Below are 21,613 nucleotides of genomic sequence, written 5' to 3'. Positions count from 1 at the left end.
GTTTCTGACACGGGGGGCACCGAGGTTGGCTGAGCAAACCCACGGACATTGTGAAATTATATATTTGTTATGAGGGATTTACGTATGGGGAAAACAAAACACTACAATCAGGGATGTAACCTCTTCATGCCATTGCCTTTGTTATGATGTAATCTGTTAATTACAAAGGGCAACACAGACTTCAAAGGGCAGATCCTAGAAAGTTTACACAACAAGGCGCATTCCTTAGAACATGCAACTCTACGCATGTGCGTCAAAATGTGCTTTCTATGAGTAAGTACATAAGTACAGTAAGTGTAATGCAGTAGTGCAATCTGTAGAGGGCATGTGTGAGGCAGAGATGACAGCACTGCTACGTTGTTCCACCAAAAGTGTTTTTTTTTGTGTGTGTGTTTTTTTTTTAAGTTATTTTTCCGAAAAGTGGTGACATTGTGCTTTAGTGATATTTGGAGCATGACTAAATGTGATATGTAATGAGCTCACTCTGTATTGAATGATTAAGAATTTGGTAAATGTCCTTCTGATGTGATCTGACTTGTCATTTAGTTACTTAGTGTGGAAAGCTGATTCATTACACATGCAGATCGCTCCCACGGTCATGTTCACAAATAATGTATTACAAAACTTCACTGACTTTCTTCCTCCAGTAGAGGGCAGTGATGTAAACAATACCACTCTAGGTCAAATTATCAGGGCTGGTGCAGGACAGAACAGAACGGACTAACGACATAAAACAGACTGATAGGATAATGGTTGCAGATCAGTCCAGACTATGTAAAATTAAGCTGCTGAAATTTGCATTTTTGTTTTTTTTTGTTGGAGATGCTCAGACATCTACAATGAAAGGGTTTTTGTCATACGCTTGTATTGCTTCTGTCTGAGTCCATTTAAGTACCACAGCATTGACTACAAATGGATCTGCTTTGATCTCTGTCCCGGTAGTTACTAATTCCATTACCATTGTAAGACCCACTGCTTCAAAGATCCTTCAGCAGGGTCAGACCACGGAGCATTGGCCAGCGTTTGCGAAGTGTCAGTTCAAGGTTACTTACATCTCCATTTGCAACAATATCCTTTGATCAGAAAAAAAAAGGGGGATGCAAAGACTCCAGTGACCTCTCAGTCATAGGCCTTTGCTCTGTTCTGTAGAACAAAAAAACACAATTACAGCAGCCTGAGTATGAGAGACCTCAAAGATCTGAAGACAGATCCCCCAAAAGCCAGTGTAATACCATCAAATTTGATCCTCAGATTCCTGTAAAATCCCAATTCTGTGACTGCCCATTGTGGGGAGCGCTATCTACAGCTGGAAGTAAAGATGGATTTACACAGTGCTGGCAAACTTATCAACCGATTAGATATTACACTGCGGGTGCTGTGCTCCAACAGGGCAGGATGACTCCTCAAAGGTGGCATTGCATGGGTGTGGAAGCACCCTACAGGTATGTGTTGGTACAGTGAGTCATGACTCACACTGCTTTGGTTCTGGATTCTCACTAGCAGTGGGGATTCTTGGATGAATCTGTTCGACTTGCATCGAGTGTCTCAGGTGAATGCTCAGCCCACATGCCAATCTTGACCAGAGTCGTGTTGGATGACTGGGGAACATCTTGGTTTCTCCTTAAAGCTTATCACTGATGAATATCATTTTGTGGTAGAATGGGGAAAAAAATAATGCAGTGTTACATCTTGGTCCTGTGGTCTATGGTTTCAAAAGTTTGTTCCAGCGATTAAAATTTGAGTTAACTAATCAAGGACTTGACGATGAATGAGAGTATCTGTCTTGCACATGTTTCGTCACTTGCCTGCCACGTTTTTCACCCTTCAAAGAAGTTTTTTAGACATTCCGATGTGTAATATAAAATCCTGCTGTATTATAGAATAACTTTGCTGGATTTTACAAATGGATATTTGCTGAATGACATTGTTAAGCCACCTGATCTTTAAGAAAAGAACGAAGTAAACTCTAAAAGGTACCTAATGACTAAATGACTCATCGGATGTATTTCTTTAGTGCCACAAACTATCAAGTTTTATAAGATTTATAACTGAGGCATATTTAACTGAGGCAATGATTGTTCTAAAACGATGGCTGAAATTTGATACGCAATTTCCGGGTATAGGGATTTTCGTACACTTGGTGCAGTATTATTAAACCATTGCATTTCATATTTGAAAGTGTCTTAGACTGTATGAGAGTTTTAGTTTGTTTCAGTTATACTATTACGCTGTTTATCGGACAGTGTAAAACGATATGAAGGGACTATAATCTGGATGTCCTTGCTCATTGGGTGAGCGTTGTTACGTTTCCTCTGGTCCCACCTCCGAGATAGATGTACTACTAAATGACTCGCATCGGTAACGTTTAGACTGATTGGTTACCAGCTGTGTGAAAAAACGAAGCTGAGATGATCAACTGGCGGGTAAGCACATTTTTATTATTTACCATTATAGCAGCTGACATGAGAAGCGTACTAATCCTTCGAAGTAAACGAACGTGGCAAGGGCTATCAGTGAATCAGTTTTCTTTCAAAAGAACTTCAAATGTTGATCTTTAAAAATTTTAAGCATCCTCATTTCACTTAAAGGTTGACTATTACTTAACCAGTAAAATCATTTGTAAAGAGTCTCACAATGCAACAGCCACCCCAAAACCAATTCGAAATAAAATCCAAGTTGTTTAAGGCTTGTTCTTTCAGCACGGGAGTGTAGGCTTACAGATTGCTCTGAAGACGCCACGGGTAACAACTGGAATGTTTAAAAGAAACTACACGACAAAGTAGTGGGAAACTCTCCTTAGGTTTTGTTATGTTTGCTGACAATGATGAATCAGGGACGAGTGTGCCAGCAGCTGCTCTGTCGCCTTGGTTGGCCACTACCCAGCTCCCTCTCTGACAACTGTTCTAGACATTTCCAGGGGGATCCTCCGGCGTGGCGAGGGGGTAGTATCAGTGTTGTACAAATCCGCAGCCTCAGCACTGAAGGTCTCACAGGGTCGTCTCTATGTGGTGTAATATTTTATTAATTTGTGCTTCTCCTACTTTCTAGAAAGCTTATTGGCTTTCTTGTACAGGCAACTGCTTGATTAAATGAAAGCACCAGTAAGGGACTCAACATGGAAAGTTTGTGTTTCCATGTCTCAATAAAACACCACTTGCATTTGTTAAAACTAAATTGCTTGACAGGCCCATTCATTCAGTATTTTAGTGTGACAATAGAAAGTGATTCTCATTGACTTTGAGAGAGGGATTGTTGTTGGAACAGTTGTTTGGAGCTTCACTGTCAAATATTGCTCAGTTTACAGGTATATCATGAGGAACAGTGGCTAATGTGGTGTTTGTATGGAAATTTTGGGAAAGGCATGAGCTAAGGACACATGCTCTTCATTTGTTTGAGATGCAAAGCAAAACAAACAAGCAAATCTGAATTAATTCAGTCTTAGGTGTGAGCAGGCAGTTCTTAAGAAAGGTCTGTCGAAAGCTATACTGTGGGTGGACTGACATTGGCAAATCCCCAAACTGCACTTGAATATGCTTATGAAATTGTTGCAAAGAACATAGGCAGTGGTCTACAGTATAGTCACCTATCATGCCGCTCTCAGCAAGCACAAGATCTCTCCCAACTGAACCTTTGTGGAATACTGGAAGAATGCCTCATCAGGCATTTTCCACGTCCATTAACAAACCAAATGATCTTGCTCATGATAGAATGGGGTCTTATCCAGTGGTGTTCCAGACACTCATGGAATCAAAGCTGAGGTGCATTGCAGCTGTCCTGTTGGTTGGTGGTGGCACTATCCTCTGTTTTAACCCTCTGCGTTTGGCCTTTATTTTGGCAGTTACTTGTTAGCTGTACCTTTTTGCTACTGTATTCTATTGAAATCATGAAAAGCTAGAAGTCAGGAATCAATTGTTAGGCTTTGTAGAGATCCTTAAAAGCCTGGTCTGATAAGATGATTACTGTTATCAGTGCACATTTGTGGATCATAATTCTTGTAGAACAGAAGAACAAATGTAAACTCGTGTTGAATTTTTTTTCCCCTGTATCTCAGGCTCTGGACAACGTGCCTTTACTGTTCTACATCCTTGCAGCGAAGACCCTGCTGTTATGTTTGGGTTTTGCTGCAGTCAAGATGTACCAGAGTAAGAAGGCAGAGGAGGCCTTGAAGAAACAGATGGAAATGAAAAGAAAACTGGCTCAACAAACACAGGAGCTCATTGACAACAAGAAGGAAGACTGAAAGACCTCAGGTTTTGTGGAAGAATGTAAAGTAAGTTATGGTTGGTGCAACACAGTTTGTGGTAGTGTTTCCTCAATTCTCAGAAACCCAAAGGCTTGCACTTCCTTTGCTTCTGCCTAGCAGATGATTCCAGCTGTTAACAGATCACCGGGTTGTTGATCAGTTGATGAGATGAATCCGGTGCTGAGTGAGAGCAGAAATGTGCTGGAACGTGCTATGCTCTCGGTCTTTGGGAACAGAACTGAGGAAACTCTAGTTTAGAGGTTTGCAACATTTTTCTGTATTTTATACAATTTATACAATTAAAAAAAGATGAATACATTCCTACCTCATAGTGTTGTCTTCTTACTGATTATTGTGGGTTATTTCTTAAAAGTCCAGTTCCCATGTCAGTTGGCTCTCTGTGGAGAATATCGCCAAACTATGTGGTCTCTCCTGCCACATGGTAGAATGCTTTTTTTGTTTGTTTGTTTTTGAAATCAGCTTCAGTTTAATGAGGGAATGCTCACAACCTGGCAGTCATTAGCAGAGAGTGTAAAATGTGCAGTAAGATGCACAGGTCTCTGTAAATGCCCTGAAGCACCACTTCATGTATGGTGTTCAGTAGCTCCAAAGGGACAGGATCTGTTTCGAAAATTACGCTGTATGTCGTCTTGACGTGATGAATCTTTTTCAAGAGATTCTGTCAGATTGCTATCATATTTTGCTGACAGTTTGCCACAGAATTCACTCATGCTTTAACATCCTTTAACATTTCTGAAGCTCCTTAGGAAGAAAAAAACCTCATTGCATATCTGCCTTGTTGTGGTAAGACGTCTATCGAGTTGAGAAATGATGCTGTCTCAGGCAACATATCATGTTAGATTTCTCAAAATTTTGTGGGATCCCCTCACCTTTCGTATCTTTTGATTTCGCCAAACTACACCCCTTCTTTCTGTCTGATTTCCAATTTCAGTTCAATGCCTGTGGTATTAGCTACAGCTGTGACCTCTGACAGAAAACTATGTCGTGAGTTATGCATGGAGGCCATTTCCTCCACCGAGGCCTGAATAGTTGAAGCTTCTACAACAGAGGAAATGGCTGACGACTGGAGGATGAGGCCTCTATCCTCGACACACTGTTAACACCTTTACCCAAAAGGTGAGGCCTGCAGCAGTGATAAAGGACTGAAAGTAGGTCCTTAAACCCCGAGCCTCTGATCTGGCTTTAATGGTAACGTCGCTATCTGAAATAAAGATGTCTAATGCCTCAATCAATCCAGGCCAGTACTTTGCTGCTGGGTGAACTGTGTCTGTGTGTGTGCCTTCCCACTTATTATCAGACAAGTGATGCAAATAGTGTCCTAAAAAGCCCTGTAATATTTCCCATGAGTCTGTGCTTGCACTGAACATCATATAGAGGCAATTAATAATCCCCAAACTATGTCCAATTCTGGACAGGCCTGGACTACATGGACTCCATCCAGGTATAAGGTGTGAGCCACAAAGGAGAAGATGTGGAGAGTGGGTTTATATTAAGAATGAATTCAGGCTTGAACTCTCTGAACTTTTGCTTCCATTTTATCATAGCCATAGGTCCTGCAACATGTGAATTCCATGCTCTCCTAATGAATGTATCAACATTGAGGCAATTTCTTTCCACATATTATGAAACAAAAAAAAGTCCTTGAATTTGATGGAACGCTCATTCATTTCTCATTCACTTATAGTGGGCTCCGTAGAGATGTCTCACAAGAGTAAATTTTGCTCCTTGAGTTGCATCACAAGTTCTCAAATAATATCCTGCCACTTGCCTTTCATTCAAATTCAGGATGCACTGACCACATAGCTCAGTGAATTTATTTTGGCTGTCAGGTGAAAGGTAATGGGCTTGCATTTTCTTTCCCTATTGCTGATTCTATCTTATTGTCTATAAATGACCATGTACAATTGTATCATCTTTTACCGAGAGCTCAGCTAAACCATGGGAATTCCCATTATGTGATTCGTCAAGTCAATAAGTGTTACCTCTGAAGGACACACTTCTCAGACTTAAATAGTGTGACATTCAGGCTTTGTTCTTCTCTATTTCTGGCTATGATTTTTGGATGCTGCCAGTCAACTTCAGTTGGCTTTTTCCTCCAATATAAATGCTGATGCACATTGGTCTTTTCATTCTCTGAAAAACCGTACATACAGATCTTTCCATTTGATTGTGCCAATTTTCCTGCCATCTGTAGAATTAAGCACACTGCAAGACTTCTTTACTTTAGCTGTAAATCCCCCAGTGTTTCTTTTGGGGTTTTTTTTTCCCCTCACAGCCATTGTAAGATTTAGAGTATAATAAGTGGCTTGAGAATGCCCTTCCTTCCGTATCTTCTGGCATATCCTTCTCTGTCTCACTGAAAGGTGTCCTCTTGATTATGAGGTATTTGAATTAATACCTACTACAGTTCATTCATTTGTCTGGCCGTCCTCAGTTGTCCAGCACCGACGTACTCAGTCACCTGTGAGGACGCTGGATCTTGGACTGTTACACTAAGATCCACCTCCTCTGCTTCCACCTGCTGCTGCTCTAAGCCACTCTAATAATGTGGGGCTGAAGGTGTTCCCTTGCTCTTCTCTACATTGTAGCTGACCTCTATCTCTATCTTTCCTCTGCTGGCCAACTCTCTCCTTGTCTCTTCTCTGGGGGATTCAGTGGCACTTCTATTCCTCTCTTCATTCGCAGTTTTCTTCCACAGGAGGAGGGTGTGTTAGGTTAAACAATAGTAATTGTAATTATACCCTTTAACTAGATGGCTAATTCTTATATTAGCTGAAATATTTGCAGATCTAGGCCAAAAGCCATGATGGCTAGCGAGCAAACTGTTGCATGAGACAAGGGGCCTGCCAGTTAAGCTAATATTAAAGTTAGTCAGGTATGCCTTCCTCACCTTGCTGTCCCTCTAAGTTTACAGGTACTTTGCTGCTTGCCTGCCACTATCTTTTTTATTTTCTCTTTTCCCCTTCCATTTTCCTATTCTCTGCTTTTCATATGTGACGTCAAATGTGAGGTCATCCTTGCAATTTTGTTAGGACAGTTGTAGTTTTTTTTTTTTTTTCTATTGTAGTTTTATCTGTCTTGTTTATTTCTGCAGCAGGCTTGGGTACCATGGAAAACACAACAGCATGGCACAAGAATCCATTTTTAGCATGATGGTAAATTGGAAAATACACATTGATGCTAGTCCTGCATGCATCACAAATGACTTATACATTATTAACCGAGATATCATCTCAGTGAAAAATCCCGCATGTTAGCTGGCCACTAGAGAAGCCTGCTGTCACTCCAGCCCATTCTGAAGCAACTGTCAGCATCTTTGCTGAGTGATATATTTGTTTCTCTCGCAAGGAATTTTTTCCTCCCCACCAAAGACATTTGTTTGCTTCTTTTTTTCTCAGGAACTATGCCAGCTGGCTTTGTGGAGCCTCAAGACAAACTGTTAGGAACTGAGGTGGCATTTGCCAGAATTGGAAGAAGTCTAACAGATGGGATAACCTCACAGTCGGGGCCCAACTAGTCATCACCAACAGTTGTGTGTGTGTGTGCGTGTGTGTGTGTGTGTGTGTGTGTGTGTGTTTTGATATAATAAATACTGTTTAGTTTATTACCTCTCTAATGTTCGTAAATAAATTTTATGTATGTACCTAACTCATCTTTGTGTGTCAGAGAATTTGTTTTATGCTATGGGCTTTCACTCAATAATTGATCATTTGAAATACTATTAACTTCTACTTGAGTGAGTGTTGTGTCCTAATTTTAGTCTGGGGACCCAGGTCTTTTTCACCTCTCTAGCACTGAAGTAACTCACTGGAGTTCAGGTGGGTCAGTATGGTGTTTACACAGACATGTGCTTCCCAGTTGCTCTGCATTTTTAGACACCAAACCCACAGACCAGTTCTGAGTATTCTGTAATTTTGTATACACACTGCATTTTCATACCTTGTTCAGTTCCTGAAGAGCTTGACAATTATGTGGTGAATTAATGTGGTGTGCCAGTAATTGGTCTGCAGACATTTTCAGAACATGGGCTCACAGGCCCCAAGTCAAATGGTGTAATATTTTAAATGTCCTAGTGGTTAAGCGGTAAGTGAACAGGTACATCTGTGCAATAGCTGTGCACAAATAATCAAATCATTTACCCCAAGAAAACGCTAGAGGGAATTGCGTGCTGACCTCTGCAATTACAAATAGGATTTGTTTCAAAGTTTGCTGTTCCACTAGATGGCAGTATGAAATAAAACCTCCAATGTCGGGAGGGGGGGGGGGGGGGGGGGGGGGGGGGGTACAAATTATGCTTGGAAATGTTAATATGCGAACATGTGATAGCTGTTGAAGGTAGTCATGCAAATACAGACACTGAATGCTATTTGATACGTCTTCCGCCAAATTTTTCTGTGGATGGACGGATTTTTCATATGCAGTAGGTATCTTTATTCTTAGGTAAAAAATTGCACTCGACCTTGCGACCCTATTTTCTCACATCAAATCCAGAGAGAGAAGGCCAATACAGAAGGATAAGATACATTTTAGTTACAGTCACAGAATAACAAATGAGGGACAAATGAAGGAACCTTTTACATCAGACATCAGTTTGATGTGCTAACGAAAACGATACATTCTTTTTATCAAGTCAAACGTAAAGGGCTGCTGACCACATTCATGTCTAAATATATCAGGGGTAAAATGTAAGACGCCATTTATGACTTTACACAGGAAAGTGCGTCTCTATCGGTCAAATGAACCTTATGGAATATGCAGAAATAGTATCTAAGTACATCATACTTGACACGTAAAAGGAGCCACGGTGACGTTATGGCATGAATCACAATGAACTAATATCCTGCACACGTTTTTTTAAGCGTATCTTTTCATCTAGGGTGTCGTGAAACCACGAAGCCTCACTTTCTTTCATAGCTTTGTTATTTGTGAAGCCGAATTACTCATTTGCATGTTAACTGTATGAATACGTTCTTTCTTGTAAAGTAAGGAAAGCTTCTCGTTAAGGCGCACGACAGACATGTAGTTATTTGAACAAATAGTCCAGAGATGCGGTAGTACATGTGTTCACATCAAAAATGTTTCATAAACAACGTGACCAGTAGGCCCGGTGTTTTAATGAAGTGGATTTGGCTGCAAATATTTCTTTGTTCTAGTTTAATCACTGGCGTCAAAGTCATGCCTATAGCATGTGAGCACAGTGAGCTATTAAACGGGATTAAAGACAGAGCCACGAGGAGGGGTGTTCACGGCAAAATCCTCGACCAGAATATTCTATGGAAACTGTTCACAGTGTTTCTTTACGTGAAAGCTAAGCTCTACATCATTAGAGACTGCTGGGATATGAATGACTGAAATGATCATTTGAATGGCAGTGCCATTATATTGTTATATAGACAAGAGATAGTTATGTAAGATAGTCATATGGTATAATAGAAACAGTCACTTTGACATCACCAAAACCTTCCTTACCAATGACATCAGTCTACAGCTGACAGCTTTTCATTATGCAGTTAGGGAGAGTCCAGGACTCTGTTGCTCCAGGATCTGAGAAGCCCTGGTCCATAGATAAAATGATCCTGACAAAATGCTGTCAGAGACAGCAGAACAACAGCTTTGTAAAATAAAAGACATCTGTCCACTGTGGTACATATCCTCAGTGTGTTATCTACTAGAGAGATAGTAGAGGACAGAATATATCACCAGGTTGTGATATATGGAGTTGGAGATAGTTAAAACTAGCATCACTTACCAATAAAAACAATACTGGCAACAGTTCTTTGGTCAAGATAGTTTTATTTCTGACAGAGTTTTGTACTTGCCTCTTTTACCTGCTGCATATGAAGGAGATGTGTATATTCAAGATATAAATCCTATATATATGTATGTCCTATACATAGAAAGATTGTTAAAGATATCGGCTACTTCAAGTACATTCAAATACATACAGTATACTAATCAGTGAGCTAACACTGTTTTAACATGAATTTTAGCAAGAAACTATGCAACTACACATTCTCCTTTCTGTGACAGAACAATGAAACACATCCCCATTGACAGCAGACAGGACAAAGCGATACTGACAAGAGAGCTGATATTTACGCTGTTACAAATACTTGACAATGTTGTCTGCGTACCACGTTAAAAAAGGCCCAATTCTTAAAGTGCATATTAGTCAGAGGAGTGATCATGAGCATGACTTGGACCAAAGACGACATATTTTTTTGTTGTTTTTGTTTTGTTTTGTTTTTTCTTTTTGTCAGCAACGACAGAGTACTAAATTCAGACATTACAGTAACGCAAAAAAAAAAGAGACTATACAAGATATGAGTGATAAACGAGCACATCATTAGCTTCTGACATCTCACGATACATAGAATTTTCTTTGTTTCATTCCAAAAAAAAAAAAGAAAAAGCCATTCACAAAGTCCTTCAGAGCTTTACGGTGAAGAGCTCTGAACAATAAGGTACACCTTACTGTACTCTCACAGTAGCCTACGACGCACTGTGTCGAGCGGATGCTTACATTCCTGAAATAATAATAATATCAATAATAACGATAAAAGTGCCTGTTCTTTCGAATCTCAGGTCCCCGCTATGAATGGAGAAGTGTGAAATGAAGCCGCCTTTGAAGTGGTGGGCACGGATGTCTTCCTCGCTAAGGAGAGGGATCTATTACAATCATCCCCCCGCAATGGTTTGGAGGAGAGTGTATATGCCTCCCGGCTGGTCCCAGGATGGTGAAGTATTACATTTAACGCCCGAGTGCCCCGCCGCCCCCCCACCTCACTGCTTGACAGACGGGGTGTATTCGGGACGCCGGGTCTGGATGATTCTGGGACGGGTGCGCTTGCCCCCCTCCGTTTCTTCCTCGCCTCCCGAGCTGTCCTGCTCATCCTCGCACACGTGAACGATCACGCTGGGAGTGTTGGTGGTTCCAGTATGGAGTTCAAACTGCTCACCTAAAAGGTCAGTCAAAGTCAGTCAGCTTCATACAAGACAAAAGAGACCTATTTCTAAACCTCACTTTCTCATGGCTTTACGCCCCTTTCCAAGAAATGGTGATAAGACTGCGTGTTAGGGTTGAAGCTGATGTTTTCTTTTTTGGGCTTCGGATTATTTGGAATGTCATGATGATATGTTTTAACAGTTGGTGTTTGATTTTGCGGGGTATTTTGTCAGTGTGGGTTTCACCATTTTACAGTGAACATCTAGAGATGTTTTGAGGGGTATTACGTTAACTGTACCTGGGCCAAGTTTAGAGACGGCACAGAGCAGGTCGTAGTTGATGACGGGCGTGGCGTCCTGAGATTGTTCCCAGCCCACAGGTGGCGAAGCTGGAGGAGAGATGAGAAACTGCTTCTCTGGCTTGGGTGGTTCTAGACGGGGACTCCCTATATGCACCGTCTACATTAGAGGAAGGGAGAGAGAGAGAGAGAGAGAAAATCAAATCAACTGCTTCCACTTCAGTTGAGAGTATCATTCAAAATATCTGACAGGAGGCTTTTTCTCTTTCTGTGTGGTAACCGTACACCGTGTCAAATTTGCATGTGTGTAACACATTTTAACAGAAGTGAGAAAGACAGACAGACCTCTGTCTAACTCTATCTTTCCATTGAATCTTAACAGAAACCACTACTCATTTACGTCCAATTACATATTACTTTCACTTTGACCAGCAAAAGGGTTATTTTTTTAAAATCCCCTAGACTTGAAAACAAACATTATTTTAAACAGAGAGGAGATTATAACAATTAACATCTATAAGTCTATATCAGAGTTGAGACCAAAAATGGAAACTGAGACTAGGGTGACAAAAAGTCGTTGAATAGAGCGTCTAAAAATAAAAACAAGTACATGATCTGCCATCTATCTTTATCTTTATATGTGAATACCAGTCTTCATGGAAAAATATAGAAAGGGACGCTTGTTTTGTACCTGGGCAAAATACAAGCGCATCTCTTTGCCATTGAAGTCACTCTTGTGAAGCCTGATTCTGGCCTCAGCAGCTGCCAAAGCATCGGTGAAGTTGATTCTCACACGCCTGAAACTCTTGAAGAACTGGAAGGAGGCGCCAGTGTCAAAGGAGTGGAACAGAGCCTCAAACTTGGCCTGGTGATGGAAAGAGAATATACATACACATATATAGAAAACGTTAGTGACCTCACAATTTGTTTCGCAGTTAGTCACCAAATGAGTGAAATATGACCCCATTGGAGGAAAGACTGTTATATCTTTCACTGCATGAAGTGATGTTCCTGATCAGTCCAGCCAAAACCAAACCAAAAATAAAATACCTGCTTATCACTATTCATCAGCCTGGGGCAACAGATTAGGCTGACTATAATTTGGACAAGGCAATGCAATCAAACTGAAATAGTGTGTTAGAGATTAAGGTTTTTTTTTTCATATTTGGATCAAATATCCTCACCTATTTTTTCAGTCTGTGTATGTCTATGTATACCAGTACATAATAGTATTTTGATTAATTTCCAATAGTGTAACAGTCTAATTTGAACTCCTGTAATTTGAATCTTAACTGACACCATATTATTTGAAAGTAGTGTCTTTACAAAAACATTCTTTTGCGTCCATACGCAGGGACAGTGAAATATGTAGGGTAATTACAAGACCTTTGAAATTTCCAAGAACATCACTGAAAAGTAGCACAGCAATAGTTCATGAGATACTATATTGGCAACAGAATACAGGTCAAAACCAGCAGCAATTTCAGAGTACTCAGCTTCACTGCAAATACCACTATGGGCATCAGGGCAGAAGTCTTAAGGACCAAGAGCAGTTCAAATGAACAAAATGCCAATGCATGTCAAGACCTTTAACAGACCCACGGACCCCTACACGACTGGTGAACTATAAAAAGCAATCATGAGGAAGAGATTTGCCAATCAGCTGTCATTCAAAGAGCCAGAGAAGAGGAATGATCAATCCATAAACTCTAACTTCTGTACAAAATTCCCTGTCTCAACCATTACAAGGAAAGAGGCAACACTGACTGATCTGGAATTTAGGATACAAAGTCTCAGTGCTGGTAACCTTACCCGAACCTCTGGTTTGCTGAACACATCTTGGTGCACCAGTGTGGCTACCAGACAACACTGGTTACAATTTGTTGCCTTAAGGTGCATGACGGGAGAGGAAAGACAGTGTCTCTTGAGGTGGTTTTTGAGGTGTGTGTAGACACTGAAGGTGCTCAGCTGACTTCAAGGTGGGAAAAAAAGAGTAAATTCTTGCTCTCTTCTTCTCTTTTTTGTCTCAGCACCCTTGTTTTGAAAAATTCTTCTCACTGCCTCTCAACACATGCAGCCCCTAAATCCAATTGTATTGCTGGTTGATAAAGAACTGTAGAGAACTCTTTGCTCATGTAGTTTCAGCCTGTTTCCCCATCTGCAGTAATACTGTCCCGCTCTTAAGCTGACGTGTAACAAAACAAATTAAAAAAAAAAAAAAAAAAAAAAGACTCTTCTAGAAGAAGTGCTTTCAAGGTAACGACTCACAAGATTAGACATATGGGTTTATCTGTTTCTTCTTATAAGAGGGCTGATACTTCCAAGCACCGCCTTTCTGTTTCTCACTCTTTCTCTCTCTAGAAAGCTCACTCTTGCAGGCAATTACAGCTGACAGAGTGGGAGTGGTTTTACCTTTCTTAGCCCAGGTCACGCCCTCCCTCCCTCCCGCCCTCCCTCCCTCTACCTCTTTCTCTTATTCTCTCCATCACTCACTCTCTCACCTTCTTTGTTGCTGACTAATCCTGCTGCTTTGGTGAGTGAGAAGCTGGAAACTAATGACATCATTTTTTTTTTGAATGGCCAAGAGCCAATATCCTCCTGTTTTGAGTGCTCTCTCTTCCTCCCACATCTCAAACCTGTTGATATTTGTTTTCACACACACAAAAAAAAATATCTGTTTTCAGGCAGTCAGAGAGACAGTTTTCAGTGAAAGTCATCTTCAAAGATGAAACAGCCTGAAACGTCGCCTGTGATGTTTTCAATGCAAGAATCGACAGTCCATAAGATGCACACTTAATAGTCTTAAGCATATTTTAAAGCCATCATAAAGTCAATATATATATAAAAAAAACCCCAGAAACATGGCACTTTTGACACTCATCAAAACTTTCTATATCTATATCACGTTTGTTTGTTTTTTATTTTCCTCACTATCTTTCAATTTCCTCGTCTCCATCTACCAGCTGTGGCATGGGTGCAGTGCTGCTAGACTCACTAAATGTAAACAGCTCTCATTAGGCCAGCATCCAGACTACTCTTGCAACTATCACACACACTCTCACAGCACTCTACTCCAGAGTGCATGACTAAGCCATGACAGGGTGAACAACCTCAAACTGCAGGGGCTATTCTGAGCAGAGATGAATTTGAACCGCGTTCAAAGGGCCAGGTCAAGCTTTATTTTCATCCAAGTATGACATGTTTTTTCCAGTTCCTGTCAGCGACCACATACAACGAGCACCGCGGGTCAACTCAGCGGGCCCGACCCGGACTTGAGAGCCATGATAAGCCACCTCTGCACAGACTGCATGTTTTCCATTCACACTCTTAACTGCAGTCCAGCTAGCATGAGTGCGAGTACGTGATAGACAGCAAATGAAAGAGTGTTTGTATCCATCAAAAAAAGCAATGCATGGAGAATGAAAGGCGGCAAATGGGCGTATGCGTGTCCATTTCGGCACTGTGAGCTTTGCGGTGCATATTACTCTTGTTTGTTTTATCTTTGCATGTGTATTTCTATGGTAGTCCATTAGTTATTCCTTGGTATTCTACTGTTTTGTAAACATTTCTCTTTAGGCAAGTTTGCGTACGTGTCTGTGTACAGCCTGGGAGAGACACGGCATTAAGCATGGAGACATGTCCCTCCCTGGCTTCAGTGACAGAATGGAAAAATGGAAATATGAAACCAAAATACGGAGATGGAAAATATGCAAAGCGAAGAAAGCACCAGACGAGTGTTATGCAAAGTGTGACTGGTGATGAGACGCATGCTCCTCAGCTCATTAACAAAGTCTGCATATATTTAACAACATAAAACATCAACCCAAAGAAAACATAAACGCAAGCCAATATACACAAAAAAAAAGAGTCAACATACTGTTTTCTCCATCAAAAATAATCTTCCTTTTAGCAGCAAAAGGACTAGAATGTATTTGATTATATATCTGTATCATTCTGTTGTGAATTGTGTAACATTCTACTGTGAAACTGCATAACTAGGCGACTACATGTAATTGCTTGTAAAACTGGCTGTGAAATCAAAGCATATCTGCATAATCTCAGTGACCGGAGTCTGACTTTTCTCCTATTCAGGCTGAGTTATAGCCATCAGCCCCGCTCCACGTCTGTTCAGTGTCTTCATCTCACAGTGAGTCACGCAATGCAACTCTACGCACCTGCAACAAGACGAGGGCATGCACAGGACTGAACGCAACCTACACAAGCACTGGCAATTTACAAAGGCGTAGCGTCGTGAACCAAGCGACTACAACGCTTCTAAGACAACACGTGCTCTCTTCACTTCAAAGGAGGGTGAAGAACAAAGAGGACATACAGCACGGTTCACACACAGGTGTCAGAGCCCTGTGTGTTTGGGACTGAGTCAGTCAGAAGTCCACAACAGAGCGTAGTACAGCCGCGTGTAACCGTACGGTGTCACTTCCCTGTCTCTGACCCCTACACGCTAAAACTGGAGTATAACCCAGACCACACCCAGCCAGAGACACCACGCAACATAGGCTGGTAATATTTTCCGTTTGGTAACCAAGCCAGCGGTGTAAAGTTACCTGTGAATGGTAATAAATAACCCGCTGGCAGAGTGTAGCTTTTTATAAATGTGAAAACAGGAAAAGGAAAAAACTGTCAGAAGATTACGTTTCTTTTTTAACTTGTCAACACATTTGCACCTCGTTTTTGCATGACAATCCAGCACATTAATTAGAAGCCCAGTCATTAGTGCCTTATAACAGATGTGGGTTATGTAATTCAATTCATTTTTCTTATCTTGAAGGTTCCTGGTGAAGTCTATATCCGTCCAATCCTGCTTAATTACCCTTGTTGCAAATGTATATTTTGTCATGTATCTGTTTTGTAGAGTAAAAAGAATGTATCCTTTTTTGGATGTCCCACTTTTGTCTTGCTAAAGTCCTACACCTGTTTGTTAACCCTTCGCTGCAAGTTCCACGGAAACAAGTCTCTACGCCCTCTTATTCAACTTTCCAAAACACCATAAAGTTTTCTTTTCTGTCTTTTTTTTTTTTTTTTTATAATTCATTTGCACAACCTCCACCCTCTCCAAACTCCAGACTCCTGTTTCATTATGTTGCTAAGCCCCTGCGCGGCGTTGTGGAAAATATGTTCAGAATGCCTGAGTACGCGGAAGAATGTTATGTATACAAATACACGCATGACTCGATTTTCCATAGACGGGTGCAATGGTGCGATTCCAAAGTGTTCTACACAATGTGCCCAACAGGAATAAACAGACAGCTGATTAGTATTTGAAGGTACAAAACCCTGGTAGGACTAGCCTGAGTTTGAAAATAAGGATGATGTGTGAGTTAGGTAAAGATTAATGGTAATGTTTCATTTGCAGGTTTGAAAGAACTGACCCTAAAAGAAACCTTCATGTGCAAAGTACATATGAGTAGACTGTCATTTTGAGATCAAGACTCATTCACTCATTCAGGTTTCATTCAGATTCGAAACTTACGTTGTAGAAGTGATACTTGTAAATTTTAGCATAAAAGTACAAGAAGTCTTCTTGTTTTTTTTCTGTTTTTGTTCCTAGCAACCATGATTCCACTGTTTATCTGAAATGATATTATTATTATAAGCCTGAAACCAACGCAAGCGATTCATTTTTTCCACTAATCGCCGAGCCAATGAATCATCAAGTTGCATGAGTTGATTTAGCGTTGGACTGCAACGTAATGTCAGTGTGTTAAAGTTAACAACGGCCACACTGAACGACATGTCACTGATTGACCAACAAAAGTACAGACCTGTTTGCCAGGTAGAGATCAGTTCTGAGTTAAATGGCATCGGCAAAAACTGATTGGAAATTTGACCTCGTGGTTCAGAGGTGAGTGGCTGTGCTTATTAACAGATAACAATTCAGGGAAAAAAAAAACACATGACTAATTATCAAAAGGCATCTGTCAGTTGAAAACATGCGGAAAGAGATCTATTTTAGTGGAACAAATCTAAAATGTAGAGATCAGACTCAGAATTTGTGTATGCATTTGCATTCTGTCAAAACTTAGTGTTTGCATGAACAAGAAAGAGAGAGAGAGAGACAGTCAGACAGAAAGAGAAAAAGGACAGACAGATCTGTGGTCACAACAATTCAGGCCAGTCAAGAAGGGGGATTTCAAACACTGTAATAAGTTACTTTTTTCAGAAGGGGGGGGGGGGGGGATTTCTTCAAATAACAGGAACTATCTCTCTTGGAAATATCTGACTTTGCCATCCAAGAGTGCACCGAAAATGTAAACTGTACAAGACACAGCTGAGTGCAAAACGTCAAGCAGTTCTCCTTTACAGGTTTGACTTGAAAGCAGGTCTATGATATTACATCAGAAAAATGTTCCATGAGTACAACAAAGCATCTTTGTAGAAACACTCAGTCCAGCAAAACCGTTAGACCAGTAAAACTGACACAGCATTAATCTCACAGAGATGGTCTAGTTATCAAAGCAGGTTGGGCCAGAGGGGAACGCAATGTGATCTAGTCATGATCCTTTGGGTCTACCTCGTTCCTGATTCACCTTGTGCCAGAGTACTGCTGTTTCCCAGGTAACCCTGGCTGGCATCTGGGCCTGTTGGCTAACAGATTTTCCATTGCTCTTCTGCTAAGCTATCAAATTCTACACTTGGCTCTCAGCTCATATTATAAAAATAGAGTACAATGGAAACTTTTGCGCATTAACCTAAATCATTGGTAAGTAGTTATAGGGCACAAAAACATCACTCAAAAGTTCATGTCTGTATTTAGAGGAAAATATAAGCAAGCCTAGGACACTACCACTGAACATTGAACCCTCAGTCGGTGGAAATCTTGACTTAGGGGGAGTTTTTATCTTTATTAGAATTGAGGCCAAGGGTATCCTGAAAGGTGACTGCGGTGCTATTTTTTTTCGCTACGTTCATTTCTTTCACTCTGTTCCTAAAGGGTAAAAGTGAAGATATGACAGTATCGTTGTTTGGCATTAAATACATACCAACAACATTAATTTCAGAAGAATATCTATTGGGTTTGTTGGCAGAGGTTGTAATGACTTACACAGCTCAAGCTGATATTGTGCTAAAACAATAACGTGTACAGGTGACAATTCAGTGTGCAAAGTAGCTGATTTAAAAAGTATCACTGTGGGTTGCCTAATCATAAGATTACCAGAGGGCCTAACTGTTTGCCTCATTAATCAGTTTTTTCCTTGAACTTGTCAGTGGACAGGCTAATTGTCCACCACTTCCTCTGTTTAATGCATGGGTATCATCATTCAATACCATGTATGATGAGGACATTGCCATACACAACACAAAAATATGATTTCTACTCTCTGTTCAAATTCTATTTTTGCAACTGTAGATCTGACAGACCTCAACTTGTTAGAACTTTTATCGAGATCTGTCTGGGTTTTGGTTATATTTTGACATTGTTTCATCATCTGCCACAGAGGGTTTTGTAAGTAATCCTGAGCAAATCCTGGCCTCACTGCAGTAAGACTGCTTCTATAAAAGAAATACTCTTGTGCTTTATCTGACCGGCACATGACCTTAATGAATGCTATGCTACAGTCTCATCTTGACATCAATACTCGAGAGGAAATAGAATGCATCATCTAACGGTGTATTGCCAGACTTCGACGGATGTTGTTAAAAATATCTTGAAAATGCGGGCTAAGCTGTGTTGTTTTGTTCTGGTCTGATAGAAGAGCACATACCATTGTACCAATGCCTTTTGGATACACGTAGTTTTTCCATAGTGGAGGCCGAGTCATATTTGCTTTCATATGAGTATAACAAAAGTAGCGGACCAGAGTGGAACAGTAGGCCCATTAGCTTGCATTTACTTGATTACCGGCGACAGCTACTAATTCAAACACAAGCTTATCACAATTACCGTCTGAAAATATTTCAAGCTAATTCGTATGGTCACAAAATACCTAAGGAACTGACTGTATATTTCACAGTTACATGAATCGCTACGTGAACATAATTGGCAGGCTATGAGATTTTTCATTTGTTTCAGCAGTTATACGCAGCACCACACTAGGCTATGTTATTCTTTGTGCTCTTTCTCGGTAGCCTATGTGTGGGAAAACACGTCATGATTTGCCAATTGCTGTTTCAGTGGTTAGAGAGGTTTAGCTGCACGTGCACCGACTATCGAAGGAACAAAATTAACTTCTCTCCTTAATGATGAAGAAAATGATGGATGGACTAAGTAGGATTTGTCTTGATCTCAAATCAAGTTATAGGCCTGCTGCTGTTAATGCTTAGTGAACGACTAGCCTACCTTCAACTGAGCATCGTTGAAGACCTCTTCAGGTACTTTACATGCTATAAGCGCGTTGGGCTGGTCGTTGACTTGCACTTCGGCTGTCGCCGCCCCTTCGCCGTTTTCTGTTTGCTGCATGGCAGGTGTAAACACAGTGGTCTGGTTTCACGTCCCTAGTCGATTCGTTAACCAAAATACAGATGAACGGTTAAGATTAGCAGCAGGTTTGGCCCATGCAGTTGTGGTCCCCAAACAACCCTACGCAATTAGACCTGTAAATTGTAACGGGGCAACAAAGCAGTCCGCCTGCACCGCTACTCAAATACATTACAAGTAACCGGATTCTCATTAAATAGTCGCGCACGCGATATGCAAATTCTAAACATAAATAACATAGTTCATAGGTGTAACAGCATGTAATCTTCCAACTTCTCCGTGAGAAGTATTCAATTTCGTCAAAGGAGAATGACGTCTAGACTGCACTGGAAGCTAAACAGCTGACATGACGTTCTTGTTTCCGCTGACGTCCTGTCAATGCTTCACACGTTACTACCTGAGATTTCCTGCAACAGAAGAACAAACATTCAACGGCATAAACGAAGGAGTTTGTATTAGCAACAGTCACAATAGCATTTTGCAGATGTACCCAATATTTATCAACCAGATATAACTGAATTGGACTTGGGGGACGAATCTTCAGTTATGTGGTCGTTGAGTGCCCTCTTATGGCGACTTTTTGCTTTGTTGCAGAGTAACATCCTCAGTGAAGCTTATCTCGACACCTGCCTTTCGGAGTCTAATGCCCGTGCTCCTATCCACGAAGCATGGCAGTGTATTGTCATTTCTCAGATTGTACTCACTATATTCCTGAATTCACTAAAATCAGAGAATTTTTGTAAGGCTTGCCCCACAAAGAGTAATATGTAAAAAAAAATAACATCTCTGTTTTGGATGGCGATGTGGCCAGGGTCCCCAGACTGAAGGGGGAAAAAAAACTGTTTATCTATATGAGAGGAGACAGCCACTGGCTGCCATCTTTTGGCTGGTCTGTGGTAGAGGGAGGATGGAGAGAATAGTTCTCAGGGCAGGGACGCACAGTGGAAGGCGTGCCCTGTCCTTTAAACCGATCAGCTTGGGACAACCAGGCTCCCATGGAGCGGATTTAAGAGGGCAGGCAAGTCATGTGGGGATCAGGATCCGAAATTCACCATAATCCTCTAGCCAACAGGAGGGGAAGGAGAGAGGGAGGGAGAGTAAGCCTTAGCTACCTCTATGTTAGAGAGGCACAAGTTGGAGAGGCAACCACAAGAGCTTCGTGCACTAGTTATACTACACAGTCTCAAACTGAAATAAAAGTACAAAGTTTCAGGCTTCTCGCACAACTCTTTTGTGATATGGCCCAGTCCAAAACTGATGTGGGTCTCAGCTCAGATATTTCCAATGGGGCGGTGATTGATTGCCAAGGGAGATCTGGATTGGAGCTAAAAGATCGGAGGAATGGAGTGGAAGAGGAGGAAGAAGATGAGGTAGAGCTTGGTGAGGAGGTGGGTGAAGACATTGGTATTGAGGATGATGATGTCACAGCAGATACACAAGTCCCTGCCAATGGGGCATCTCCAATTGACAGTCTTGGGGATGTTGAAGTTTTTCATGATATCGAAAAAAAGAAAGAGGAAGACACCGCTCTGGATGCAAAGCTGCAAAAGGAAAGGGAAGAGGTTCAAAATGTCCTTGCAGAAGAAAACGGTGATTTGGAGATTATGGAAAGAGAACAAGGGTGCATAGGAGATGAAGAGCTGAAACTTGAAGCCAAGTCTGAACCAG

At 41.1% G+C, this 21,613-nt stretch overlaps 2 protein-coding genes across 2 annotated transcripts; one reads left to right on the top strand and one right to left on the bottom strand.

Annotated features, from left to right (window-relative positions):
* Positions 1-2,408: 2,408 nt before the first annotated feature.
* On the top strand, positions 2,409-4,240 carry smim11 (small integral membrane protein 11). The gene is made up of 2 exons (XM_030780953.1): positions 2,409-2,423; positions 4,052-4,240. Exons 1-2 carry the CDS (start codon positions 2,409-2,411, stop codon positions 4,238-4,240), a joined length of 204 nt encoding a protein of 67 aa, XP_030636813.1.
* A 6,807-nt stretch (positions 4,241-11,047) lies between these two features.
* rcan1b (regulator of calcineurin 1b) lies at positions 11,048-19,927 on the bottom strand. Its single transcript, XM_030780581.1, has 4 exons — positions 19,808-19,927; positions 12,200-12,373; positions 11,509-11,668; positions 11,048-11,223 (listed from the first exon to the last, which is right to left on the bottom strand). The coding sequence occupies exons 1-4, from the start codon at positions 19,925-19,927 to the stop codon at positions 11,048-11,050; spliced, it is 630 nt and encodes a 209-aa protein (XP_030636441.1).
* Between the last annotated feature and the right edge of the window lie 1,686 nt (positions 19,928-21,613).

This window comes from Chanos chanos, chromosome 7, assembly GCF_902362185.1.
Source record: "Chanos chanos chromosome 7, fChaCha1.1, whole genome shotgun sequence".
NCBI lineage: Eukaryota > Metazoa > Chordata > Actinopteri > Gonorynchiformes > Chanidae > Chanos > Chanos chanos.
The sequence above is the reverse complement of the archived record's forward strand: the minus strand, read 5'-3'. Positions and strand labels throughout refer to the sequence as shown.

Coding starts and splice junctions, on each gene's coding strand:
- rcan1b (XM_030780581.1), bottom strand. CDS start 19,927: ATGCAGCAAACAGAAAACGGCGAAGGGGCGGCGACAGCCGAAGTGCAA. Junction 12,374..19,807: donor TCAACGATGCTCAGTTGAAG/GTAGGCTAGTCG, acceptor TTCCATCACCAG/GCCAAGTTTGAGGCTCTGTT. Junction 11,669..12,199: donor TGCGCTTGTATTTTGCCCAG/GTACAAAACAAG, acceptor CCTCTAATGTAG/ACGGTGCATATAGGGAGTCC.